Source organism: Pezoporus occidentalis, unplaced genomic scaffold (genome assembly GCF_034315485.1).
Source record: "Pezoporus occidentalis ecotype Australia unplaced genomic scaffold, CSIRO_AGI_Poc_V1 ctg128, whole genome shotgun sequence".
Taxonomy (NCBI): Eukaryota; Metazoa; Chordata; class Aves; order Psittaciformes; family Psittacidae; genus Pezoporus; species Pezoporus occidentalis.
This window is the reverse complement of record NW_026913082.1, coordinates 1,632,198-1,659,991: the sequence shown is the minus strand read 5'-3', so window position 1 is coordinate 1,659,991 and position 27,794 is coordinate 1,632,198. Positions and strand designations below refer to the sequence as shown.

Sequence of the window (27,794 nt, the reverse complement as noted above, 5' to 3'; positions counted from 1 at the left end):
CCTGCCATTGTGGGAGTGTGGAGATTGTGGAACTATTCCTGTGCAGTGGGAGACACCTGCTGTGCAGTGCACAAATGGCAACTCCACGCTGTACTGTGGCCAGCTATGGGAGGTAGGTGTGATATTAAGTTTGCTCTTTGTAAAATACAACCTGAATGTAGGGCTTACCTCACTCCTCAGGCTGTAAAAAGAACCAAGAGTAGGTAGATGGTCTGCATGGTTCCTAAGTCTTATTAATCTTGGGTTTTATGCAGGTATCTACACCTACTCCATATCTCTACATGGCTCCCTTTGGCCTCCTGTGAACGCTGATAATGGTGATAATATCACTTCCCTACCTCCCAGGATGCCTGAGTAAATGCATTAGAAATCTATTTAGCTGGGGTAATCTTTTCTGGTGCTCCAGTATAGCTTGCCCTGGTAGTTGTGTCAGTTGTGCAACTATGGTATTTTGCACTAAACCCACTGTATGCAGCCACTGCTCTCCTTATGCACACTGCTGTGGGAATTATGCACTCCGGCAATAAGCACACCCAGCTCTGACAGAAGTTTCTGGAACTTGTGCGTGTTGGTGACTGCAGTTTAAAACCCCGTGTTGGTAGCGTTGGGTGTGCTGTCAGAGCTGAGATCTGAGGGGTTTAAACAGTCCTGTGACAGCTGCAGGATGGATTTCAGTTTCCACGGAAACTGGCGCTGCCTCTCCAAAATCAAGGTGAAGTGTTGGCTGATTATCTAATAATAATACTGAGCATTTAAATATGAGGTTCTTCACCTTCCTCTTGCAGAAGGAATTTCCATTCCTATAGCATTCAACAAAAGCAGTCAACGTCTTACGAATGCACACTGTTGTCATAGCTTGGGCTGTGTAATCTACTCTCCAGGGATGAAAGACAGAATTCGACCTTGACCTGCTCAGCCACTGAGCCTTATGCACTCTTCTGTTAAGATAAAGGGCTAATTTGCCCCTATATCTACTGCACAAACCGGTACCATTGTTTAGAGGACAAATTACAGAATAACAGAAGTTCTTTTGCTTTACTGTGTGTTTTTATACTGTCTTTCCAGAACGTTTTTGTTCTCAAATGCATTTCCTTGTAAATAATTCTCATTACATAAAGTTTTATCTGCTCACACTCTTGCTTATCACCTGAATTTAATCACATTTTGGCTTTGTGCTCACTGGACTCTGTTTTGAATCAGTGAGTTTCATCGTTTTGCTGAACATTCCTTTCTCCAGGTCATTGATTCCTAAGGTTAACAAAATGAATCCTCCTGCTGATCCTTGTTACGTCCCACTGATCTCCTTGCTATATCCTGAACTGCTCAATTACCTTTTGCCTTCAATTTCAGAGGCATTTATTGAACCCACAGATCAGTCTTTTGTGCAGGAAGCAGTTTCATACTGGATTCAGGAACATGTTCATGTGACTATTGCTCATACTTATACTTCAATTTGTTAGGGTTGTTTAAGTTTTCTTGGTTAATTTACTTCTTGACATGCCCTTTTAAGTGTACTTTCTCCACTGCCCACTGCTGATTTTCTGTCTCTCTTTCTAATCTCTATTCTTTTCCATCTGCTCCTGAATAACATCTTCCACTGTTTGGTAATGTTGACTTACCATTTTGTAGTGTTTTATCTTTTCTACCCTTCTGAATCATTTGAATCCTTTGCCAGCCTTTATTCATTTTGGGAAGAGAATAAGAGACAGTACTCTTCTGAAGGATGTTTGCTCTGATTTCCTCAATAGGAAATTGAGGATTTTCTTAGGCCTCTCTTTCCTCTCACTAACATCACACCCCTCTTATTTTTTTTCTTGACTGGGGGTTGACATCCACTTTAGCCAGGTTTGGTGTGATCAGTTGTATTTCAGTTTCCATGTACTGGGGAGAGCATGGAGACACAAAACCAAAGAAACAATGTGTGTGGCCTAACACCCCATGATACCTTTTGAATCAGCTGGGTATTAATGGGAAATGGGCAGAGCATAGGTTTTACTCCTTTTAAATCTTCCTCCAACCCTAATGACCTCATGCATCTATAGCTGAGTCTACTCTCATAGTTTTTGTCTTTTCTAGGAGTGCAATATGAAGAAAGGGATTTTTACACATTTGTGTGCCAAGGGGTTGTCTTTAGGTGTGTTTATAGCAGGGAGGGCCATGTGTCTGTCACAGACATAATAAAAGAAGCTCAAATTAAACTTCTGGCTGCAGAGAGCTACTGTGCAGTCTGTCTAGAGCCACTATTACTCTGAGCTGCATTTTTCACATCAGGAATCTGTTATTTCCAGTGCCCAAGGACCATGCAGCTGTTTACAGAACACACTGACATCCTTGAACAAGTCATACACCTTTGGCAGTGGCTCAGATGTCTGGGGTCTCAGGAATAAGCAATGATACTGAAACTCTCAAGAACAATAGCTTCTGTGCTAAGGAGAGGCACATTCTGAAGTGACGGAATATGACTGGAGATAGGGTTTGAGACCAGAGCACTGACAACACAAAAGATACCACTCCTAATCAACAAGCTTACTTACAGATTCTTTTTAGAAAACAAAAAAAGCCAAAAGTTCTGCCTTGAAAAAGTATTTTTGACAAAAACCTTTGTTTTACTGGATCATTTCTTATCTTAGGTGATCCTATTCTATTTTGAATTTATCAAGTTAATTAACAAAGCCATTCTGAGGTTGTGTAATTTCTTCACAGATGAACTGAAGCTCTGGGCTTCTCTGAGGAAACATAGAAGTTGAATGTGTGAGATGAGCACCCTGAAAACCTCACGGTAAACCCCTTCACATTCAGGCAGTTACTTCCCAGTTGGTGCATTGGAGATATTATGACATACTTGAAAAAACCAAGCCCACAGGCTTTAAATCAGAGGTGAGGGAGGTGTGTTATGTTGAAAGAAATAAATGGCCACAAAGGCACTTTTGTTTAAAAGCCTCCAGGGCACTCTGAAGTGCCTCATAGCAGGGGGCAAAGCCTGGCTGAGCAGAAAACTAATAGGAAGATACGTGGAGTTTACACAATCTCGACATTGAGTATAAATTTGAATTGAGTATGTTTCGCCAAGCAGCTTTGAGCTACTGGTTGCTGTATTTTATTGGGAAAAGGAGTTTTGGTGACTAGCTGGGTAATAATATGTGAAAGAAAAATGAACAGCCTTGGGGGAAAAAAGGCTCCTTATCAAGATTAGAGCAGTGCACTGCTTCACAAAGTGTTGGAGACGTGGAGTCTTCTACAGCACGTGCTGTGATCCCACCAAAATACTGCTAGCAGCTAGCTCTCCATGAGCAGGTCACTAGCCACCACAGTCCCTGTGGTTAAAAGTTAAGCCTATTACCTTAAAAAAGGTGTCTATTAAGCCAAGACAGAAAAAGATAACTAGGTAGCCTGGTTTGTTGGAAGCACTTAGGCCATTCTCAACCTGGACAAGTCAGTTCCTTCTTAGAACAAACACACATTCAACAGCATTTTGGGTGACTTCCATTTCAGTAATATTGTTGTAACAGGAAAGAGAAGTAAGTTTGCCTTAAGCATTTTTTTCTTTGAAACAGACAGAAGAAGGAACAGAGAAATTACAAGAGGTAGTGAGTTTAGCAAACCTGCACATAAAAGAACCTTACATAAGAATAAAATGCTGCATTTACAGCTGTAAAAGTGCACACCCGTATAATTTAAAAATACAAAGCTACTTTTACTGTGTTTCAGGGCTTGCTCTTCTTTAGTTCAGGTGCTGGGCTTAAAGTGTTTAACCTCATTGCACTGGCAAAACCAAGCCATTCATACAGCACTGGGCTTTTAACTCATCATAAGTGAGGAAGTTAAACTTGGTAGTTAGTGCAACCAAAGTGCAATCGTGTTCTTCACACTGTGTATGTTTTGACTGGCTTGTAAAAAGAATGTAGAAGTTCATGGCTCTCCCTGGCAACTTCTTGTGATGACCGAGGCAAACATGATCTGCAACATATTTGGCCACAGCCTGACTCCGAATAAGAAGACAGGCTTTTATCAGACAGTGGAGAAAAGTCGAAGTCAGCTACCTGCAAAAGGAACATCAAAGAGAGTTTTTAATTTGGGTCCCACTGGCTTGAGTAAGTCCAGCAAAAATACTTTGGGCCAGAAACAGCACTTGGTCCTCAACCAGTTTCAGTCAGTCACCAGCTTCAAACAGACTTCTGATTTATACCTGTTGCACATCTCATAGGTAGTCTCTCTAGAGGTATATGATTCATATCGTGGTATGATGTGAAATGGTTTAGGTACTTTCCAAAGGGCCATAAAAGCTACTTTTGATTTAGGAGCTCATGCTTATTACCAATACAGTAATGCAGCATGTGAAAGCTACACCAGAGATGGAAGGGAGCTGAGGAGATAAAGGTCGTATACTAGGGTGGGGTGACAATTTAGTGCCACTTTTGGTAATGCACCTAGACTTTTTTACTCTCCTGTATTCTGTCTCGTTATCCCCCTTCTTTCTTCCATGTAACAACTCTAAGGCAGATCCTCTGGAAGGGATACTTCAGTGCAAGCACCTGCTTGGGTATATTAACAAACTGCCCATGATAGCCTGGCAACTTGAATTATAGTTCTCCACAAGCCATAAGCCTGCCTGTTGCTTCAAGTGTTTGCCTGCACTGTTCAGATGTTTCCATGGAATGCATCAGACACACTAGAGAAATGCTCCCTCCCGCTCTTAGTCTGGACATTAAAGAAGGGACATGGCTGAAAGGTGTCTTTACTTACTACCCTAGCTCAAAGTAAGAGTAATGGAATACCTCCACGAGATCTTTTTGTTGTGTGTTACTTCGGAAGGTTGTGTACAGCACCAGTCCTAGCATCACTGAAACCAGAGCAATGCAGAGCAGGACAAAGAAAGCTGGGTGGATCCCTAGGAAAGAGCACAAGGGCACATTCATGGAGTGATACAATATAGTGAGAAGGAAATGATGTTTTAGGAGAATTTTTCATATTTTTAGACCAAATTACATCTGTGTAACAAGGAATATTTTTTTTCAGCCCAGATCACTTCAGATCTTTGAGATCTCAGAACTGGGAATGCAGAATTGTGAGATTGTTTTTTCCCATACCTTTTTTACCCTCTTTTCCCTTTAACAGTCTAAAAAAATCTCCGCCCTTTTACATATGTTTGTCCTAACTCTCCAGTGTGTTTGTACCTCTGTGGTACCCAAAGAAGACAGGAAGGAACCTCATCTTCACAGCAGCTAGCAGCCTCCATCAAAAAGTATTTGCATACTTAGTCCTGAATGCTCATCAGTGACTTCTGGACTGAGCTGCCCTGTCTGTATACAAGTGTTGGCCCATGTTGAGATGGTATATCTATTCTATATCACAGCCTGGCTGTCCTCTGGTCCTCTTCACATAACCTCTTTCTCAGATGATTCAGGGACCCAAGGGGAGCATGTGTGAGCATGCATGGGGAAGCCAGCAGGTATTCCTGGCTGGAGAAACAGAAGCTTACACTGAACTGGAGGCCTAGAAAAATCTACCCTTAAAAAAATCCAGAGCTAAAGTGAACAAAAAGAATTGAGACTGCTTAATTAAGGGAGTGTTATAAACATATATGTTTCCTAGTTACCCTCTTTAACTACAAAAGCCAGACTATTTAAACTAAAAAATATATCATTTAAGTAAATCAACCTTCCCAGGAAATTCATTAGCTTCAAGATACTCTTGAGACTAAGGGTTCAGCAGGATGCAAGAAGCTCAGAGAAACTACAGTAGGCACATTATAGGCTGTCCTTTCTTTTTCTCCTTCCTATGCTTTCAGGGATCTATACCAGTTTCCAGAAACCTCATCTGCAGGCTGGTTAATCCGTAATTATCCGGTTAATCCATAATTATCTTTGACATGTTTGAGGCTGTTGGTTCTCTGACAGGTGGGAATCCCTGTGCTGCTCAGATCAGCTGCCTCTCACCTGTTGGCCACACTTTGATTTCATGGTACGTCTGTAGCATCGTCACGCCGTTCTCCACTCTGACGCTGAGGCAATACTGCCCAGCATCACTGAAGGTATGGCTAAGGTTGTAGCAGGAGCCATTAATTACCACAAGATGGCACTTTTCCCCTTCTAGTGGAATGCACTCGGCCTTTATGAGCCAGCATAATGCCAGCGGTGGGCTGAAATGAGACAAAAGCAAAAATAAAAGAAAAAAATTGGTGAAAACTTTGCAAAAATTTCATCTAGGAGCTGATGAATCACTTGATTAAAATAATATAAAAATTATGAAAATAATGAAGTTAATCTAAGTACAAATAGAGAAGCAATTAACTACACACTCATTCAGTTTATAACATTTGTCTATTGCGAAAGTCCTTTGTAATGCTTCTACAAAAGCAAGCCTTTCAGATGACAGATAAATACCTTCATGGGTCATAAGCAGGCCTTTTTTGGAGAAAATGCCATAGTCCTTCTCCAATAATGATAAAAGGAATCTTTTTTCCTGCACTTCCAAGGGAGTATAGGTTGTTTTTCCTTTGTTCTTTTCACACAGAAGAAATCACTGTTTGTGCTATGGAAGTACACCCAAGACTTCTGATTATAAAATCCCCACAACCAGAACTGGAAAGAACGTATGATGAGTTTTGTACAATGGACTAATAAATGCAAATAAATTGCAAGGGTCACAGTACTCTCTTATAATAACAAGTATGTTCTTATTTGCTACTAAGTAGCCTAGGTGCAAACCACTTCATGGCCATGTGTCTTCTCACAATATCTAGTTGATGCCTTTTATTTACATTTTAAGACCCTTGTTCCAACTGATTCTGCTTGGACTTATGCTCTGTGGACTTTGATTCTGACAACCAGATAGAGCTTTTCTTTACTCCATCTTATTAGTATTTTGTTCCTTATCTCTTTAGGACATTATTTGCTAAAGAAAGCAGTGTGTTTATGAGTTTAGCTCATTTTCTAGCTTTGTTTTTGATAACACATCTCTAGAGCCTTTGTCATTGCTTCTCTATCATAAGCTCCTATTGCATCAGTCCCAGTCCTGTGGCCAGGAGTTTAGGTCTGGTAAACACTGTCCACCTTAAAGACAAGCCTGCTTTAAAGATCTCAGGTTCTCCTGCAATGGCTTTTGGCTGTCTGTATTTATTGGTATGCCACCTTCAGTTTCCATTCCTGCTAATGTGCATTCACTTTTGAATGCAAATGGTGCTGCTTTGTCTATTGGGGCTATTTATGCCTTTGGCAAACGATTCTGTACTGAGCGCTACTTGCTCCATCCTACATCTCCACTAATAGCCCTGGTCTATTTGGTTTGGGTTTTTTTTTTCAATCCAGCATTAGCCTCAACAGCTCCCAGTAGGAGAACTGGAAGTAAGCATCACTCTTCTGCTCTTCTGGAGTATAAATGACTTCTGTGGTTATAGAGTTTTTATAGTGAAGAAGTTTTCCTGAGTGTTTCAATGATATTTAAATTACAAAAATCATCTGATATGTTCTAAATGCTGCAGCTTGAGAGAGCTTGTGATAGGATTGAGGTGCTCATGACTCTCCTATTATCATCCCTGCATGGACCCCTTCTGTTTTATTTCATCTGTGGCAATCTCAGCTTTGCCTTAATTATTCCCCAGACTCATTATGCCCATGAGCCAGTCAAGGATAACTGCTGTGCAACAGGGCTCTGAATACAATTTATTTAATGGTGGGGAAACTGGTCAAGAAGAAAAATTCAAAAGGAAGTTTTAAAATGTATTTATATCCCCCCTCCCCATATTTCTTTTTTAACATTCTCTTTACAAAGATATAAAAATAACGTTTGCTTTGTGTAGGAGGATTCTACTTCTCTGTAAAGATTGAGGCTCTTTCAGGCTCTTAGAGAGTTCACGGTATTTCAGGTCAGGAAAATCCAATATTCAATAGCATTTTGTTCAAAGGAAATTTCATTTTTGTTTTAAGAAATAGTTCTGTGGAGTGCAACTCACTATTTTAAGGAAACGGTGTGGAAAAAAAGTAGACAAAAAGGAACATAAATAGACAAAACAGAGCAAAAAGTTGTGTTTGTACTTACGTGCCATTGATATGAAGAGATAAATTCAAGTCTTCCATTACGTGAGTCTCTCTGGAGCCCACTACATTAATGCTTTGAACAGCATCTGAGGAAGGGAAAAACCAAACCATATCACACTCCACATGTAAACTTGAAATTCCCTGGTTTTCCAGTGAAGGTTTATTTTCACAGACTTTGCAGGTTTTAGCTCCATCAGTCACACAATTAATACTTACACCACACCCAAAAAAGAATCCTCCTGCTAGAGCTGTTGTAAGTTTTCTGAATTATTTGTGATTTCTTTTTAATATACAATCAACTACTTTGTTAATCCTTCACATTTTTAGTTATGTGCTTGTTTACTCCTGAACATGATCAAATTAACAAGACTTTCCTAATGCTTATTTAACTAATAATAGTTAAATAGCTGGCATAAATTAAACAAAGAAATCCTCCATAAATTACAGTAAGCATTTTATTGTAAGTTTTAAGTGTATATGAGACTGTTACAAAAGACAGTGAAACTTTTGGTAAATGAAAAAGAAACATAAGATTTTATACATTTTCTCCTATTTTTTTTCTGTGCTCGAACAGCACGATGTCCATTTTGCAATGGAAACACTTAACTGAATAACAACCAGTTCTTGCACATGAAACAATGCTAAAGTTGTATTATCACATTAAAGACAGATTGTATCTGTAGCTATATAGCAAGTTCAGTTTGAGTAAGCAAAATGTTTTATAATTACCTAACAGCTCCAGAGCAGTAGTGAAATCACCAGTTTTCTGCACTGTTTCTCTTTCATGTATGATGCTTCCAATTTGCTCCCATTCAGCTATGACTTTAAGATGCACAGTGCTATTCCCCATGGTAGAGTGGTTATAGTAGATAAAGGGTTGCTTCGTGATCTGATAAACTCTATGTGCAACATGAAAAGATTTAAAGCCAAAATCACCTTTTACGAAGTAATTGCATATTTCTGATTTAAAAGCGACAAGCTCTAACACGTTTTTTAAAGAGAATGCCACAGTCTGTTGTGATTCTAGCTCTACTTCATGTCCGTATCAGTAAGGATTAATGTCTGTGTCACCACCGACAGAACTACTATCAGTATATGACCCAGAGCATATCTATGCATTTTTGATCAAAGAACCTAAATCTAGTGCTAAAAGAATTCACAAAATGAAACAGAAATAGCCAGTAAATTATAAGAACTACTTTTACAGCAGGTGGCCTATGAGCTAATTAAAGCACTATGGTGGGAGTGGGAGGATTAAAAAAAAAAAAGAAAAAAAGCAGTTTTCAAAGACTAAATCCTATGATTTAATTTTGTCCTATGATTTAATTGTTTTTTTTTTTTTCCTAGATGGGCATCTGAATCAGAGCCATCTTGAATACTCTTTAAAGTAAACAAAGAAGTCACACTTACCCATCTCCAAAATCCCAGTTGTAGACAAAGGATGCTGACTTGAAGTAATGACTTGGGTCATGAAGACAGAAGGAAATACGGGTCACAGGGCCCGTGGAAGAGCTAGAACCATGTGTGATAAATCTACTGTGTTCTATCTTGGCAATGGTAAGATTCCCTGTGATAAATTCTGCAGGTGATAAGATGGAAGAAGAATGACAACAAAAATCACTTTCATAGCAAGCAAAACATTACTTAAAATGTACTGCATAAGTCTTTTTAGGTCCTAGTCCAAGTGGTTAAGTGTATTTTATATCTATTACTCAGTATTGTTACATGTGTTAGTGAAGCAGAGAAATTAAATTACTTGCTTAGGTTAATACAATGGGCCATGATAAAGCTTCTAGTAGAACTAAGAGTAATAATCCTGGTCTGATTAAAGTTAATGCCAATTTTTACTATGGATTTAAAAAGAACTGTGATTAACACAAGTATCTAGATAAAGGGATGCAGAATCAAACCAATAGACCCACCCTTCATGTTTGGGGTGGCAGATTTTGTTTGTTTCTTTTGTGGGACTTTTATGTTGCTGTTTTTTGGCTTTTAGTTTTAGCTACTTCCATAGAAATGAAAATTTGACTACTATGAATAACAGATGTGCTATATATTGTGAATACTGAAAGGCAGAAATTTTGATGTCTGTGGCAGATCCTATGCTAGAGTTTTCTACAAGGGCTACAAAGGCTGATCTAAAAACTCTTCTTTAACCTATCAATAAAGAGGTTTTTATGATGATACACATACCAGCTTATTATAAAATTAATGGCCTATTAATTACCAACAACAGATTCTTACCCTGTTAACAATTCATTAAATTTGGTTAACTGTTCTCTTGATGATGCACTAATAAGAATCACAATTAATGCTTCAGAATGGGGCCAGTAATTCAGAACTAACCGGACTTGTAATTTATACAAGTTATTGGCAACTACCTTTGAGCACCTGCAAAACCCCACTAGGTGCTCTTGCTTGGGAAAGCAGAAAGGTGCAGTGGGATCTTACCTTTTACAGCTATGGAAAACTTTTATTCCTTTTGCTTGCAGCATGAGAATATGACAATGCAAAGCAAGAAATGAATAAGTAGACATTCAACATAGCAGCAGTTCTTAACAGAGAAAAGATCTTGTGTATACTTTTATCAGACTTATCCAGTAAGCTTGGTGTTTCTCGGAGAAAAATCTCAATAGCTAAAATGTCAGCTATGCCCTATGGTTATCTCTTTTGTCTTCCTCCATGTCCTTATCATTGGCTGGAAGCTGAGTCTATTTTGGAGTATGTAAGTTGAGCACCGGGATGCAGGGTTAGAGGGATATCGTTATAAGTCTCTCAAAGAAGGGATTGTGGGAAGATATCAAATGATATTTCATGTCAATCCTGTATCAGTGATTAGGTTAACCATATCACAACATTGGTCAGTTTGTCAAAAAATATATATTTATGGTTATAAATGTTCCCAGTAAGCTGCTTAATTATTTGAAATGCAGCCATGACTTCACATCCAATTTCAGTACACTCAGAGATTGAAAAGAAAATGTAATGGCTCTGTTGAACTGATGGCCTAAGTTTTTGCTGTGTCATGCAATGGGAAAAATCAGTAGATTGTCACTGCTGCTGGTCATACTAACTTTAGAAATGCCAAGAAACAGTACAGGAAGCATTGTTTTAGGAGTCTGGACATCACTGAACAACACTGATGTGTGAACTGCAGCTACTGAAGCATCTGTTTTCTAGCTCATTTTCTCTAAATGAAACAAGTAAGAAAACATGGGCAGGATCACACTTGCTTCCTGTATGCAGGTAGGCTACAGCACAGCCCAGTTAGTACAATGCCATCCAAAACCACCTTCCATCAAAGGAGTATACAAATCAAAGTATGTTGGCAGAAGCCACATTTATGCCTGGCTTTCATGTTTCTGATGCAAGCAAAGGAAGCAAGCATCCTCATCTATACTGAATTCCTGAATACACAGAAGTTGTAAAGCCATTTTACCTGTAATTTTAAGCACGGTGTCATTTCTAGCAACCGGCCGACATAACCAGCAGTTTCTGTGAGTCACCCAGACAGATATGGGAAAAGTCCCAGGAAATTCACCAGTCACATTCATTATGGAGTTAAACTGCTGCTCAGATTTCTCTATCAGAATCAGGGGAGCATAAATCCAGTTGAAGTGATACAAGTTTGATGTGACATTCTCATTCTTCATACTTAGACTGGCGTGAACAGTGGCTTGAGCTCCCGTTGTGATGGGACCATTGTTGGTTATCTCCAGAATATACTTCTCTGTGGAAATCATACGAAGAAAAAAAACCCAACAAACCGACACCTAGTTGTATTGCATTTTTAAATTCATTTATTTACACATTTTAACTAGTCAGCTGTAGTTATGTGTTAGTATATTACTTCTTTTTTAACATTTAAAAATCTGGAAAAGGAGCTGTTGCATCTATATATGAGTTCAAACAAGTAGCATTAAACAACATGTTAGACTGGCTCCTAGAAATGTTAACAGTAGCAGGGAGCTTCAGATTAGAATATGATAAAAACTTTGATGAGGTTTTACAGGCAGAACTAGACAACACAGAGCAAGTTCCCTTGCTGCACCAGGAGTATTGTGTGCAGTTCTGGTGTCCTCAACATAAAAAGGACATGGAACTGTTGGAACAAGTCCAGAGAAGGGCCATGAGGATGATCAGGGGAGTGGAGCACCTCCTGTATGAAGACAGGCTGAGGAAGTTGGGGTTGTTCAGCCTGGAGAAGAGAAGGCTGCGTGGAGACCTCATAGCAGCCTTCCAGTGTCTGAAGGGGGCCTATAGGGATGCTGGAGAGGGACTCTTCATTACAGACTGTAGTGACAGGACAAGGGGTAAAGGGTTAAAACTTAAACAGGGGAAGTTTAGGTTGGATATAAGTAGGAAATTAGGTGGTGAGGCACTGGAATAAATTGCCCAGGGAGGTTGTGAATTCTCCATCCCTGGTGGTATTCAAGGCCAGGTTGGATGAGGCCTTGGGCAATATGATTTAGCGTAAGGTGTCCCTGCCCATGGCAGGGGGGTTGGAACTAGATGATCTTAAGGTCCTTTCCAACCCTAACGGTTCTATGATTCTACGATTCTATGACGTGTAACATGGAACACTGGGGTAGGCTAACCCTGTGCTGGCTTTCCTGCACCCATCAGCTTTGGATGGGGTGGAAAGAGAACGCAAAGCATCTACTTAGTGCCCCCCTTTTATTTCACATATTGCAGGCGCTGAGCAAATCTGGTTGAAAAATGACTGTGAGAGGTAATGTTTTAGTGCCTGAGCAAGAATTCCATTTCAAAAGGGAATGGCCCTGAGTTCAGATTTTTGAGTTAATAGAGAAATGCCCGTGACTTGATGGTCTGGCACAGAGAAGTTTCATGTCTCTAGAAGAATCAGGCTACCCTCCTCTTTGTTTCAGCAGAACTTGGGAAAAAAATAGCCAGCTAACTCGTGCTTATCTAGCACTTCTCCTTGGAGGTTATCGCGGTGCTTTACAAACCAGGGCCACACTGAAGCCCAACAACTGCAGCAGTTGAGATTAAGTGGCTAAACCAAGGTCACTCAATGAGTCACCAGCAGAACGAGACATTTCATCCAATTCAGGGACTCCTTCTACCTTCCCGACCTCTCTTTGCAGAATCCTGCACAGCGAGGGATGGAGGATGCACAGATGCCCTGGGACCCGCGGCACTGGGTCAGTGGAGGAGGCAGAAGTGCAGCTTCTGGGTGAGGAAGTGCAAAGCAGATCCCTAGCTCCCCAGGATGCCCCAGCTTTAGCGACAGCACCAAGGTCGCAGGGCCCGAGATCTAAGTCTGAGAAAGTGCTTGGAACTCTCTATCCCCTGTCATAGCTCGCAAGCCTGGGTTAGGGAACCATCACCCTCCCACAAGCACCTTACGCGCCTTCGCTCCGCCGCCTCACCCCCCATCGCCCGCTCCCCGGCGGTCGCTTACCAGCCGCCGGGGAGGCGCGGCCGAGCAGCAGCAGCACGCAGGTCAGCAGCAGCATGCCCAGGGCGGCGGGGGCCATAGCCACGCACTGCTGCGGTGGGTCCGGGACCGAGTATCGCCGCGCCGGAGCCGGGCGCTGCCCCGAGGCAGTCCGCGGTACTGCGACACCTCCGTCCGCTGCCCGGGACGCTCCCCCGCGGCAGCGCCCGGCTGGCCTCTCCCGGGGAATTTCCTGCCGGTGTTGCCAACAGAACGGGATGCTGCAGAGCCGCGGGGGGGTTAAAAGTTAAACACATAAATACAAAGCACAAATGCCGCCCATCCGCGGAGGGGGTGGGCACAGCCTCGAGCGCAGAGACCGTGCTTTGGGGTTGGTGGCAGATGGAGTATTAGGGCTGAGGACGCCCCAGTCGCGGACAGTTCGCCGCGGTTATGCGGACGCTCCACGTCCAGGCTGGCGACTCCCTGCAAGGTGCGCAACGGGAGCTTCTGTAGGGAGCCGGGAAAACGGCTCCCGCAAACGCAGTGCAGCTTGGTTTTAACTGTTCTGAGTACTTATTGGAAGCCCTATCTTGCTCCTGGCTGTATATGTATTTTTTAACAGATCAGTCACCCTCCACCGGCTTTGCTCCGGGTTCCCCGGAGTGCGGAGACGCTTCTATCGCCGCTCCCCCGGGCGGCTGCCGGGTCGCGACTGCATCGGCGGGGCGGTCCCTCGGCAGGGGCCTGGGCCTGCAGGGGGAACCGACTACGGCCCCGTCTGCCCGGGGTAATTCCGCGACAGCGGTAACTCGGTTAGCGGCGTCGTCCCCGGCGACCGCTGCGTTAGGGGACACCCCGGCTCTGAGGGGAGGGATGCGGCCGGCTTCTCGGCTTCGCAGCACGACCCGGCGGGACCTGGCGAGCGCGCTTCCTGGCTGCGGCGGGGCAGGGCAGGGGGTGGCCGGGGGTTGCGGGACCCCGCACCGCGAGGGTACCGGGCGGCGCTGCGGGCCTCAGAGCCCGCCTCCGCCCGGGGAGATGCGGAGGAGGCGGGCGGCGGGAGGAGGCGGCCGGAACTGGGCTCTCGCGCTTCCGTTGCGCCCATGCGCTGCCGCCGGCCTCCGGGAGCAACAAAGGAGGGAGCTGGGGGGCAGAGGCTGGCTGGGCCGAGGGAGCCGCGGGGTGAGGGGCGGCGCGGCGTGAGGGGCGCAGGGGGCGGCAGCGCTTCCGTATGGGCCTGGGCATGTCGCGGGCGCGGGGTGAAGCGAAGCCATGGGAAGCGAGGCCCGGCGCAACGCGGGGCGGAACCGGTGCGCCGCGGGGCGGAGGAAGGGGCCGGAGCCCTGGCAGCGCTACGCTCGGAGGCCTCCGGCCGGGATGCGGGGGGGCTGAGTGATGGGGAGTCCTTTGTGGCCGCCGCTCACGGGTGTTCGTGTCCACAGGACAGGCTCCTCGATGGGGATGGGATCGGCGTGATGGCCCTGGCAGCAGGGAGCGACCTGGTGGCCACCAGCTTTGCGTCGGGGAAGGTAGGGGGGCGCGGGGCCCAGCGGGCAGTGCCCCGACCCTGGGGCAGCCGTGGAGGGATCTGGGGGGATGTTTGCGGAGCACCCCCAGCTGTTGGTCGCTGGCTAAGGGTGCCTGGGCTGAAGCGGGCTGTGAGGCGAGTTGACAGGAAAGCGTCGAGGTGAGGAGAGAGGTCGCCGGTTTTCCCGTCTGAATTGGATTTCGGGTCTCTTTACAAGTGAGAAAGGCAGCTTGCGGCGGCGGGACAGCTCCCGGCACCTCTGGGCGTGGGTCCTGACGGTATGTTTCCCAGGGGACCTGCGAGTTTGGGGTCCGACTGGACAAGATAACAGCTGTGCAGTGCAAGGAGCATCCCCGAGCTGCTGCTGCTGCTGCTGGGAGAAACGGGACCAAAGGAAACGCGTGAATATTTGTGCTGTGGTGTGAAGAGCCCAGCAGCCACCTCTGTCTACAAGTGTGTTCCAGTGATACCGAGTGCTGCAAATACTTGGCATTATATATGTAGGCTTTCCTTTTGGAAAGATGTACCCTTTTCAGTGTGTCCAAAGAATGGATGTAGGTGATGTAGTAGCTGATGTTGACCAAACATATAAATTTACAAGGTTTTTTTTTTATGTTTTTGTAGGTTTATTAATCTTGATTTTAGGTACTGAAAGCTGATCCTTCATCCTCCAAGATGGCATTCGTTTCAGCGCAAGGGCCTACAGTGGTGGACCAAACCACTTTGATGAAAAAATACCTTCAGTTTGTGGCTGCTCTTACAGATGTCAATACACGTAAGATACTTTTTTTTCTATTGAAAGTCCTTCAATAGTTTGTTTCACAAACGTTGCAGTATTGTTTAGACAGTTGATAAATATGTGTTGAATTCACTATGCATTCCATTTGATTTTTGATTTTTGAAGAAGCAAAATGATGAGTAATACTTGCATGAGCCAAAGTGAGCAAGCTCTCTGTGTGTGTGTGTGCATTTGTGTGATGGTTGATTGTGAGAATTGTGTGCCTTATAATTTGGCAGTGATAGCTAAACTGATAAGATCTGATTGCTTCTTTGATCAATGAGTCTGGTGTTTTCATTCATGATGTAGTTTTATATTTAATTTTTTTGCTCAAATTTTCATTTTCAGCTGATGAAACCAAATTGAAAATGATGCAAGAAGTCAGTGAGAATTTTGAGGTAAATATAAAAACACCCAACAACCCAAATGAAGGCCCACGAAAACCCCCTAACTTTCTGAAATGACAATCTTCCTAGTGCTTAACATTTGTTGGTTTGATTTCTGATGTTATGTGAGTACAATGTTAATATTAGTATCTTGTGACTTATAACTGTAAATCTTTAGTCACTGATTTTAGGTTTGTATTTAGGAATTAGCCAGGTTAATGAAGAATTACAATGTACTTGGAGAGGTCTTTCATTCTCTGATCTTTATTCAGTAAGCATTTAAATAAAGGTGAAGAAATTGATTTTTCTTGAATTTCGAATATGAAATTTCTGTATTTAAAGCTTCTTTGATTTAGTTCAAATGTTTATTGTACTCTTACGAAGCAGAAGCCTCTCTGGTTCCTGTGAGTAGTTCCATAGTATGGAACCGAGGGAGTTGTCAGATACAGGATCTGACGTCAGGAGTGGAGATGGCTCCCGTGACATCTTTTGCATGGTGATGGACTGTTAAGTTTAGATGAGCAGCAGAAAAAGAGACAAAAGTTAATCCAACTCTGTTAGCATAAATTACACTTTGTTATGTGTCTGTTTTGAAATTATGGAGAACTGGTTATTTTGTAAGAAGTTCAGGATCCTAGAATCTAGAATGTCATTCTAGCTCTCAGACTATAATTATCTCTAGTTTTTTAGTCATGTTGTGATTAAAAAAAAGTGCTACTTTTGTGACATATTCTGTCCTTAACTGCTTTATTTGAAGTGATCTTGCATAGTCCATGATAAAGAAGCATAAATACATATTCTGATCCTGTTTAATGTCTTTGGATATTTTCAAGTAAGCTTTATGCTAGGTTGCATCCAGTAGGTGCAGGATGTTGAAAGCTGTGCCCGTTTTAGTTGTTTCTGAGTTATTGGTGGAATAAATTCAAAGGTGGTGTAACTGTATTACAAAAAAAACCCAACCTAAAAGTTAAAGGCTCAATTCTTGTTTAGTGTGTTTAAGTGATTAAGTAGGTGTCTGTTCTGCATCTATATGCACATGGAGAGCATATTGCAGAGCTTCATAGTACCGTAAGTGACTATCTAAAAATATACGTGTGGAGTTTTGTGTCTGTTTAAGCTGACCTGCCATCTCCAACAAAATTTATCTGACTAAAAGAACAGTTTTAACAGCTTAGTCCAATGATCTATTTAGAATCTCGTGGCTTAGTTGATTCTCTTTGCTTTTGTTTTCAGTAGGGAAGGACTTGTTCAATATTTGCTTTGATAACATTCTGTTGTAACTCACTTGGTTCTGTAGTGTGGTCCTACCCAAAGAGGTGATGAATTGACTTGTACAGAAGTACAGCTCTATTTGCTGGAAAACACTTGAGGGAGCAAGAAGGATCCACTAATATAGTTGTAGTTTGATTTTTTCTGTAGAGGCTGTGGGCAGTGTTGTTGCATTTTGTTAATGCTGGATGGTTTCTTTTCGTCTTCTGTTTCCCTAGTCTCCTTATTAACTCTGTTGCCTGCTTCAGTTTCCAATAGCTGTAAAGCTCCTCGGGTTTTATTTTCCACTTCAAATGATTATTTTTGTTTATTTGATTTTAGTTTTTACTTCGTTTCAAAAATTAACTGTTCAAATTCTCTCGGCTGCATTATTGATCAGGATGTCTTGCTAGTTAGGGGAAGGACTGACGATAGATTCATGATTCTGGAGGACTTGTGGAAGTGAGGTTTAAAACTGATGTGCTCCACCTTAACATTATCCGCTTGGCAGTGCCAGTTGTTGGGCTGGTTGTTATGGCATTCTGGGCTAGTAGAGGTTATTTCTCTTCTAAACTAATTTCTGGATGGACACACTTGGCAGTTTTGAGTCTTGTTTCTGAGAAATTATTTGTTTGAGGGTTTGTTTTTTTTCTTTCTTAATTTCTTCATAGAGATTCTGAATTCCAGATGGGGAAAGAGGAGTGTATTCATTGTTGTTCCAGTCTTCGGCTTGGAGGAGAAAAAACTTCCAGAATCAGCCTCTGTTGCTGCTTCTGACATTTTGTGCCAGCAGCGTTATTCTGAACTCTGTTAGAGTAGTGGGGGTTTTAGTTTCTTGTATGGTTCATATGGGTAGCAGGAATTATGCTAATCTTTTGGTCCTTGCTGTTTAGCAGTTATTGGGAAGGTGCTTTCAGAAATTTAAGCTGGATTTGTAAAACTATACTTTTCCTGGAATGGATTTGTGAGCCACTTTCCAAGAATGCAGCAATACCTGTTTCATTTCTTCTTCGAAACTTTTTCAGTCCTTTCTTCCTCCAAAGTGGAACCATGCTCATGGTGTAAACTTGAGGAGGTTAAGAATCATTCAGAATTGGAAAGACTGTAAAGGAGGTGAAGGAGGAGAAGATGCAGACAGACTTTTTTTGGAAGACGTTTGAGATGAAGAAAAGATGCAGGCTAAACTATTTGTTCATGCTATCTTGTCTTGCATTGTCATGGTTTAACTACAGCTGGCAACTAAGCCCCACACAGCTGTTTGCTCAGCCCCTTTGCTGGTATGGGGGAGAGTATCGGAAGGGAAGCTTTGTATGCTGACCATGGCATCTTATGGTATGAAATATCCCTGGGGTCAGATTGAATCACCTGTCCTGGATCCAACTCCTTGTGCATCCCCAGCCTCCTGGGGTGAGGAGCAGAAAAGTCTTGACTCTGTGTAAAGCTCAGCAATGGTAAAAACGTCTCTGTGTTATCAAAACTGTTTTCAGCACAAATCCACAATGTAGCCCCATAGCAGCTACTACGAAGAAAATTATCTCTGTCCCTGCCAAAACTAGCACATGCATTTAAAAAGCTTTGTACCTTTCTCATGATATGTCTGCTTTCTTGAAAGCCCTTGGGATAAAAAACCTTTTGTTTTTATAGTGCTTGATGTAATAAAATTTATGGTTGCATATTACGAAATCTTACTGCAAAGTTGAGAATAGTAGTGGAAATCTATAAAAGGAGGTGGCTTTATAAAACTTTTATGTTATTTAAGGAATAAATGTGAAAAAAACCCCTGCAATACCCATGCAGATTTTTCAAAAGCCTGCTGCATTTTTAGATGTATCTTTAGTAACTGACCAGTGTGCTTCTGCATCACAGCTGCTTCAGAGAACTGCCTTTGCAGGTACATAAACTACAGCCGAGATTCCAAATAAACCTCACAGTAGTTGGTTAGTTTTTTTTTTAAGGCAGATGCAGCAGTTGCTGATGGAGGAAGCTGGCTTGTCTGATATTTCTGGTTTCACAAGTGGACAGTAGTGCAATATTATTTTCACAGTGGCTTGTAATGCTTAGTTTGGGTGATGTACGCATGCATGTACGCGTTTGCAAAAATAACTAAAATCTTAGTTTAACAGTGCCTGAAAAGTCTTGGGAATTGTAAAACAATGAAATGTGAGTGTGCTTGTCAGTCTTTCTTGTTCAAGAACATCTACAGCTCTTCCCCCCCCCCCATTTAAAATACCTGTATGTTATGCCAATTCGATTTTCTGTGTGAGGTGACAGTGTTAAAATATATTAAAAAAAATAATCATCTTACAGTCCATTTGGATTGGAGGAGAGAGGTTAATCTGTGTTTACTTTTGTTTTTCACTAAGTGCTCTGTAGTATATCAGTAGATGTAAAATCCCAGAATCTAAGAAGAAGTTAATTAAAATGTTTAATAGTGGCTTTGAATGTAACTTAGTATCTAATCTTCCTTTTTTTGCTGTTGTTTTTTGTTGCTTAATTAGAATGTGACATCATCCCCTCAATATTCTACATTCCTGGAACACATCATCCCTAGGTTTCTCACCTTTCTACAGGATGGAGAAGTTCAGTTTCTGCAGGAGAAGCCAGCACAGGTAAACACTGGAGCATCTCTTATGTTTTTGCAACGTATGCAGCAGACTACTTGTTTGGTACTTGATTAACCTAATGAGCTGATGTATGTATAGACTTTGTTCTTAAGAATAAACCTGTCATTTGGCAGGAATTGAAAATGTCCAGTCTCTAAATAAGTTAGTTACAAACTTTGTAAATCTGGCCTTGTATGAAAAGTGAGGAAAAACTATGGGCAACAGAATTGTTTTTCTCGCTGAAATACGATAGATTGTTAGAGATTACTGAATTTACTGTGGAATGAAAGGCAGAAGTTGAATCTATTGCACTAAATACTTGAGTTCCTTAAAAATAGTATAATAATTTCCTTTTTCCAACAGTAAATTTGTTAGGTTTGATTTACGTATGGGTAATAGGAAGCGTCATGTATTTGTATGTAACCTTTTGTAAATGATTAATCACTGAAGGACTTAGTGTTCAGTAAACAAAGTACAAGCTCTGCTTTAAGACATTCCTCTTAACCAGCTTCTGAAGTGTTCCATGAACTCGTAATTCTGAGGTTTCCTGTGTCCACACAAAGTAAAATGGCTTTTTTCTTTTTAAGCATGCAGAAGTGTTAAGCTAAAAACATGTCACAACTGATTAACTGGTTAGTGCTTTTTTTGTGGGCTTTTAGGAAGTTCTGTCACATCTTTATCTTTTTTTTTTTTTAATGTGGGTTTTTTTTTTCAGCAACTCCGAAAGCTAGTGCTTGAAATAATTCACAGAATACCAACAAATGAACATCTTCGTCTTCATACCAAAAATATCCTGTCTGTGATGTTTAGATTTCTAGAGGTATTCTTTTTTTTTCTCTTATAACTGTTTCAAATTTTCATCTTCCTTCAGCTGCAAAAAGTACTAGGAGTAGGATTTTGAATAGCTGTGCTTCTGGAGCAGGAGTGGAAGGGCATGGCATTTAGGCTTCACCAGTGTGATATCTTGCTATCTGCAGGTTTTCTGAATATTCTCTTCTGCCCTTTAGAAACTTGGATTTTACAAATGCAGGGAACGTTCTCATGCTAGATATTTCATTCATTAATCGTTTTCTGGCAGATACCTTATTCTAGAGACTCTGTTTTGTTTTTTACTTTTGAAGCTCACAGGAAATAACCTGATCTATTTGGAGGTGTCGCAGTGTGTAAATAAACACACTTGTGTGTCTGTCTGTGGGGCAATAGAAACAGGTCTGATGGTCTGGAGTTGAAAGTTCTGGTTTTTGTTGAGGTAGGGGTGTTTAATTTTAGCCATGCTCTAAGGCTGCAAGGTAAATTTGTATCAAGGGAAAGTCGTCTTGCTCATGAAAATGAATATTAATGGGGCACTTGAAGGTTGCTGAGTATAATATTAGAAGGTTTTGAAGTACTTACGCAGGAATTGAAGAATGCAGCAGTAGGCTCACTAAAGATTCTCTACTTTTCAGACGGAGAATGAAGAAAATGTACTGATTTGCTTAAGAATAATTATCGAATTGCACAAACAGTTTCGACCAGCAATCACTCAAGAAGTAGGTCATACATCTTGTTATATGGTATAGAACTTAATGTCATGGTGTTTTGTTCAGGTGGGTTGTTTTGCTTGGATTTTTTTCCTGCTGTCCTTTCTATATTGGCTGACCTATTGTGGTGACCATATATTTATTTATTGATGTATTTATTTTACAGTAATTTTAAAAAGGGATTGCATTGTGCTGGCACCCCTGGGAGAAGCCCAAACTCTTAAAGCTTAGTTGTTTTTGCCTTAAGTGTTTATTGACAAAGTGTTTATGGATTAAACTATGGAATAAAATTCCCGCAGAAGGGAAGAGAACTGGTGACTTTTTAGTATATGATGGGAAAATCCTGGAAAAGGAGTATTATGATTGTTCCCTCCACCCCTGCTTCTCTCCTGTGACTCATGAAGGAGCATTTTAAAATTTTCATTTTTATTCTGTTGCTTTCTTTCATTGATTTTTCTCCTGGGAAGGCTTAGTTGGTTTGTAGTAATTATTTCTAATGAGACTGTATTGGAACTATGTTGAGATGATAGGTAAATTGGATTCTTTCCAAGTGCAATTCGAATGAATATTGGTAAAACAGAAGGAATAATTAAGTGCTTTCAGATTCTTTTTAAATAACATGAAAAATACGCTCTAGTGGTGACTATGAAGATTTTATATGATTGTACTGTTAATACAGAGTTTCTAAACCAGTGAAAACCTTTTTTTCTTTATGGTAAACTGACTTCTTCCTTACTAGATCCATCATTTTTTGGACTTTGTGAAACAGATTTACAAGGAACTTCCTAAAGTAGTGGTAAGCTTTTTATTTCTTAAATTGCCCTTACTCTGGTCAGACAGGTAGTTTTTATTTCTTAATTTTATTTCTAAAAGATATTAACATAATTACTTTTGTATCGAGTGATACAAAGTAAATATAGTTTTAATAAAAACATTTAACAAAATACATCTAAACCAGAGAGATTTAGATTTTGAATTAGAAAGCTTTCTGTTTATAGCACAGTATTACTGGTAACGGCAAACTGAGGTAAACTTGAGGTAAACTTGTCTAATAAAGCAGTTGACTGCAGTTGGTGTCCATGTAGCCAAATGTCTTTTTTTGAGGGAAAGGTGAGGTGATGTACTTCCCACCAGCAGACAGAGCTCTTCAGTGTGCTTGATCTCTGTGAAGGCCATCACCTGCTCTTCCTCACTGATACAGAGCATCTCTTTGGACGATCTTCTTTAGCAAAAGAGCCACCTTGGTTGGGGATGCTTCTCTGCTGCTTGCTGTAGTGGAAGGTTGCAGGATATGTCTGTAGTCCTAGTAGATCCTGCAGTATGAGCATCATGTGCAGAGAAGAAAAGACTGCCCACAGTTAGTTGTAGGGGGAAATTATATGGTTGAATTCCAGTTAGATAAATAGCTTTTTGACTATTGTTAGCATCATATTTTTTTCTGCTCTTTGCTTTTAGAATCGGTATTTTGAGAATCCTCAGGTGATCCCAGAGAACACTGTTCCTACTCCTGAAATGGTTGGCATGATTACAACAATTGTGGTGAAAGTAAACCCTGAGCGAGAAGATAGTGAAACAAGAACAGTGAGTATTCAACTGCTCGTTAACTGTGACACTGTCTGTATCGCAATATCCCAAATCATAAGGGCAGGTAAAAGTAATAGGCTTTGTTCTTGCTTGTTTTTCTTAAAAAGACTTATTTGTAGAAGCTGATTGAAACTTTGCAGGTCTTTTCTATGCAGTTATAGTTACAGGATTTTTATGTAATATAATACCAAATGGCTTTGTGCAAGTGTTATTATCACAAAGTATATTGTAATTAAACTGAGTAGTTTCTTTAAAAATGTATTTCAGATACTTTTTTTGAATTAATAACTAAACTGTTTAGAGCCCATGTATTCTTTCTTTCAGCATTCTATAATTCCCAGAGGATCATTATCTCTAAAGGTCTTGGCTGAGCTACCTATTATTGTTGTTCTTATGTATCAGGTTAGTAAAATCTAGTATTTCATATATGTATTAATGGATATATGCTTTTTATTCCAAATGGCTTGTGAACTTCTGCTGGCCAACATACTATTAAAAATGAATGTAGTGTATTTTTGAGATTAAAATATGGTCTAAAAATAAGTTGCTGATTTTTTTTTTTTTTTATTAGCTCTCAAATAAGTTGACTGCAACTGTGACCTGTACATTTCTCTAATAATACTTTATTTTTTTTTAAGCTCTACAAATTGAACATTCATAATGTAGTAGCTGAATTTGTGCCCTTGATTATGAACACTATTATAATACAGGTTTCTGCTCAAGCAAGGTAAGAGCATTTTAAAGGTATTTTGATGTCATTTGGGATAAGCTACTTAAATCTGTCATTCAGTATTGCCCAGAATATTTTTGTCTTGTATCTCCTGTGGTTTTTGTTTCTATTCTTACTGTAGAGTTTCTGACACAAATCTATATTACTACAAATAGTATGTGATGGAGACCATCACATGGAGAGCTAGGACACTAACTGTTGTTTAATCTTTACCACCAGGGGTACATTTTTTCTGTTCCAAGTTATGGCTTAGGTGAAGCCTTGTGATATTGCAGATAGGGGTGCCACTTTTCCTGCTTCAGATAGATGTTTATAAGGAACAGCAAAGGGTGCTGCGCAGGGCAGCACGACTAAAATCTCTATTTTCCTATCTGCCTGGATGATTTGAATAAATGGTTGAAGCTTGAGAGAGACAGACGAGTCTGTGGGAGGGAATATTGCTTGGGAGAAAAATGAAGCCAAGCGTTTGATGCTCATGTATTGCCTTGGCTTTCTGTAGAAAGTTGAAAACTGTATGGCTGCCTCAGGGCTGTGCATTTCTGCTTGGAGCATAAGATGCTGCGAATGAAAACAGCATAGAGCTTGCTGAAAATGAGCTCTCCTATGATGATTTTATTCCCTTGTGAGGCAAGAACCTCACTACAAGATGATGTAATTTGAACCTTCTGTGAATTTTCTAAATGAAGGTATTAAAGAGGAGGAACAAAATTGTAACTGCTGTTCAATTTCATTTCAGGCAACATAAACTTTATAACAAGGAATTGTATGCCGATTTTATCGCTGCTCAAATTAAAACATTGTCTTTTTTGGCTTACATCATAAGAATTTACCAGGTAGGTTGTATTTTTGTTGCTTTATTACTGCTAGTGCAGCAGATCTCTAATTACCTTGTCAGGCAAGTGACCAGCATGACTGCAGTGTATCAGACAAGATAGACAAGAGTGTGTTCCAAATCTGAAGACAGGGCTATACTTGGCCATCCTTTCAGAAGTATTGTCATGTGAATGCATAGTAAAAACGCGCTGTTTCTCTTGCCCTGGGCATTTATAGAATGGCTATTGTACTTTAGTTTTATAAGTAGACTTTGAAAAGTGAAACAAGTGAATTTTAATTGAATGTTCCTTTGCAAATGTAAAGCAAACCTTTAAAATAGAATGTCGTAATAATTGTATTCGTGCTGTTTTATTGTAGGAATTAGTGGCTAAATATTCTCAGCAAATGGTAAAAGGAATGTTGCAGTTGCTCTCCAATTGTCCAGCTGAAACTGCACACCTCCGCAAGGAGCTTCTGATTGCTGCTAAGCACATCTTGACAACAGACTTGAGGAGCCGTATGTAGTACTTTTTAAAAATGGATCTATAAATGGGAAGATTTTTAACTATTTGTATGTATTTAAGGGGCATATTGCTTATTATTTGTTTCAGACTATTCCATAGTTCTCATTCTTTTGAGAGTTTGTGTGATTTTTTTTTTTTGTTTCATTTTGACTATTTTCTTTTTCCTTAATAAAATCATCTGAGTAAGGTGGCAGAGTGAGCAAGTGCGATTTCTAGCTTTCCAAGTATCTATTGTTCCAGTTAATTACTACTTGATGATAAACATTTGTGTTAGTTTGTAATTGTGCATTTAATTGTATGGATACTTTAAAATACTAATCTGTTAACCTGAGTGGAAGTAGTTCTGTCAAATCCTGATACCGTATTTTTGATTCAGTTTATCTAGTATTTGCCTTTAGCAGAGGAAAGCTGTTTTTTGGTCTGCCTGAATTAATGAGGTTTGGTTGGTATGTTCTGTTTCAGCAGAATTGCCAAATTGGAGATGAGTGTGCCTTATAAAGTATTAACTTCTGTCTTTTCATCTTTGCTGTGTGGTCCCATTTCTTTTCCTCTGCTAACAGCAGTTATGGGGCAGTGTGATGTCTTAGAGGTGGTGTTAGTTTGCCAAAAAAAAAAAAAATAGTATGTTTCCTAGTTAGAATTACAGAACGGTTTGGGTTGGAAGGGACCTTAGGATCATTTAGTTCCAACCCCCCTGCTATGGGCAGGGACACCCTATGCTAGACCACGTTACCCAAGCCCTTGTCCAACCCAGCCTTGAACACTGCCAGGAATAGAGCATTCACCACTCATTTGGGCACCCTGTTCCAGTGCCTCACCACCCTCACAGTAAAGACCTTCTTCCTTATGTCTAATCTGAACTTCCCCTATTTAAGTTTGACCCATTCCCCCTTGTCCTGTTGTTACAGTCCCTGATGAAGAGTCCCTCTCCAGCATCCTTGTAGGCACCCTTCAGATATTGGAAGGCTGCTCTAAGTTCTCCACACAGCCTTTTCTTCTCCAGGCTGAGTTCTGGAATTTAGTATTGTGGTTACATGGAAAGCTGTTTTGGCTATTTTTCTAAAGAAATTAGCTTAATTGTTCTACAGTTTTCAGTCTCTTCTTAAAAACTTTCGAACTTGGCCCATTTCAACCAAATTCAGCAGAGTAGTAAGGTCTTAAAGATTCCATGTTCTGCATCCCTTGTGAACTTCAGTGTTTGGATAGCGGACAAAACCTGAGTTAGTGTCTCCACTGGAGGAATAAACAGCAGTGTGAGCTTAGACATTCATTGCTCTTGGTCAGCTGTCTCGTGTTTTAGGACACATATTGATAACTCATCCTTCCAGCCCTGCTGTTGGCTACCTGGCAGCCCAAAGTGGATGTAGAGGAGGAAATGCTTAGAAATGTTAAGATGAAGAGGGAACATGGAGAGCTGCAGAAGATTAGGCTTTGGTCATTCTGTTGGTGCCATTCAATTTACTTGGCAAAATGAGTGCTAAGGGAAGTGTTTCATGTTTCTCAGTCTTGCAATCGTTATTGTTGTCAGTGAAATAATATTTCAAATTGAGTCTTCTGTGTTGATTGAGAGTTGATGAATAATGCCTTGTATTTTACTGTGATGCATTTTGTCTATGTGGAACTCTGTTTCTGATTCTAAAAGAGAGTGAAGGTGCAACTGTACTCACTCTTTCTACTGTCATCACTGTAAACACTACCCCTAGGAATATTTCATATTAATAATTTGTGGCATGCACATAAATATTAGGTGGAGGTTTTAGAACCTAGCTTAGAATATAGAATAGAGATGTCTACTTCAAAAGGCTAGAATGGATTGTGTGGCATTTCTGAAATTCTAATGACTATACATTGCAAACACATCTTAATTTCAACGTAATGCATTCTTATGTTTATGAAGTTTAATGAGAGAGTTCAATCAATAGTCCAGTGTAAACAATTTATTATTACTTGCTTTGTTTTAATTTTTCGTACTAATTCATAGTAAGAGTAAAAGCAAGACACAGGAATATTAATGTTAAATATGATCAGTACATAGAAACTCATTACTGGTTTTCAGTTTGCATTTCCTTCGCATTTTTTGTCAGGATTTGTGCCTTTAACTCTTTGCTTGGTGGTAACACCAGTGCAATTCAGGGTAATTCCTTTTTTAGAGTGGTTTGATGATCAAAGGAAGTTCCTTTCCAACTAGTTTGTGGACTCGCCTTTTTGCTCAATAGTATTATTTTTTGGCTATGACTGAATGTATTCATTTCATGACAAGGTTGTGGCGACTGCCTTGTAAAACAGTGGATTATCTTTGCATTTAGAATCTTTATTCCCATTCTTTGTTTGCTTTTTCCATTGTAAGTTTTCCAGATCTCTAGCCTACTCAAAAACTAATTCTGACATTCCCCTTTTAATCTTCCTCCATGATTTGCAGAATGTGATGTTCTCTTAAAGCAAAGACCATATTGTCCCTTTGATTTAAGTGGACCTCACTGATTCCTTGTCCATTTGAGGTTTCATTCAGAAAATGCTGGATTTTAATCTTTAATATTGTTTGGAAATCTGTGGAGAATGAAAGTTGCTGGATATTCCTCTTTCTCTAACTCTTTGCTTATTTTTAATCAGGTTTAGCTTGTTGCGTTTTTCAAAGGCAGG

The 27,794-nt window shown here is 40.6% G+C and overlaps 2 protein-coding genes and 1 non-coding gene across 6 annotated transcripts in view; 2 read left to right on the top strand and 1 right to left on the bottom strand.

Annotated features, from left to right (window-relative positions):
- Positions 1-3,466: 3,466 nt before the first annotated feature.
- Positions 3,467-13,845, bottom strand: TMEM130 (transmembrane protein 130). The gene is made up of 8 exons (XM_062608003.1): positions 13,462-13,845; positions 11,476-11,766; positions 9,447-9,615; positions 8,766-8,935; positions 8,038-8,122; positions 5,937-6,139; positions 4,776-4,888; positions 3,467-4,040 (listed from the first exon to the last, which is right to left on the bottom strand). Exons 1-8 carry the CDS (start codon positions 13,535-13,537, stop codon positions 3,864-3,866), a joined length of 1,284 nt encoding a protein of 427 aa, XP_062463987.1. The 5' UTR covers positions 13,538-13,845; the 3' UTR covers positions 3,467-3,863.
- Positions 13,846-14,407: 562 nt separating this feature from the next.
- The window catches only part of TRRAP (transformation/transcription domain associated protein), a 99,777-nt gene continuing 86,390 nt past the window's right edge, over positions 14,408-27,794 (top strand). For 3 of the 4 annotated variants that reach the window (XM_062608002.1, XM_062608000.1, XM_062608001.1), the window contains exons 1-13: positions 14,409-14,622; positions 14,883-14,969; positions 15,593-15,743; positions 16,095-16,144; positions 19,879-19,989; positions 20,699-20,803; positions 21,429-21,512; positions 22,243-22,299; positions 22,959-23,084; positions 23,412-23,489; positions 23,726-23,814; positions 24,554-24,650; positions 25,009-25,147. In XM_062608002.1, coding sequence (XP_062463986.1) covers positions 15,644-15,743; positions 16,095-16,144; positions 19,879-19,989; positions 20,699-20,803; positions 21,429-21,512; positions 22,243-22,299; positions 22,959-23,084; positions 23,412-23,489; positions 23,726-23,814; positions 24,554-24,650; positions 25,009-25,147 — 1,036 coding nt within the window. In that variant the 5' untranslated portion in view covers positions 14,409-14,622; positions 14,883-14,969; positions 15,593-15,643. Of the gene's footprint in view, positions 14,623-14,882; positions 14,970-15,592; positions 15,744-16,094; positions 16,145-19,878; positions 19,990-20,698; positions 20,804-21,428; positions 21,513-22,242; positions 22,300-22,958; positions 23,085-23,411; positions 23,490-23,725; positions 23,815-24,553; positions 24,651-25,008; positions 25,148-27,794 lie in introns of all 4 variants that reach the window. The other variant, XM_062607999.1, reaches the window with a different exon arrangement.
- LOC134158272 (small nucleolar RNA ZL1) lies at positions 15,869-16,017 on the top strand. Its single transcript, XR_009962690.1, has one exon. It is a non-coding gene; the product is annotated as a small nucleolar RNA ZL1 (small nucleolar RNA).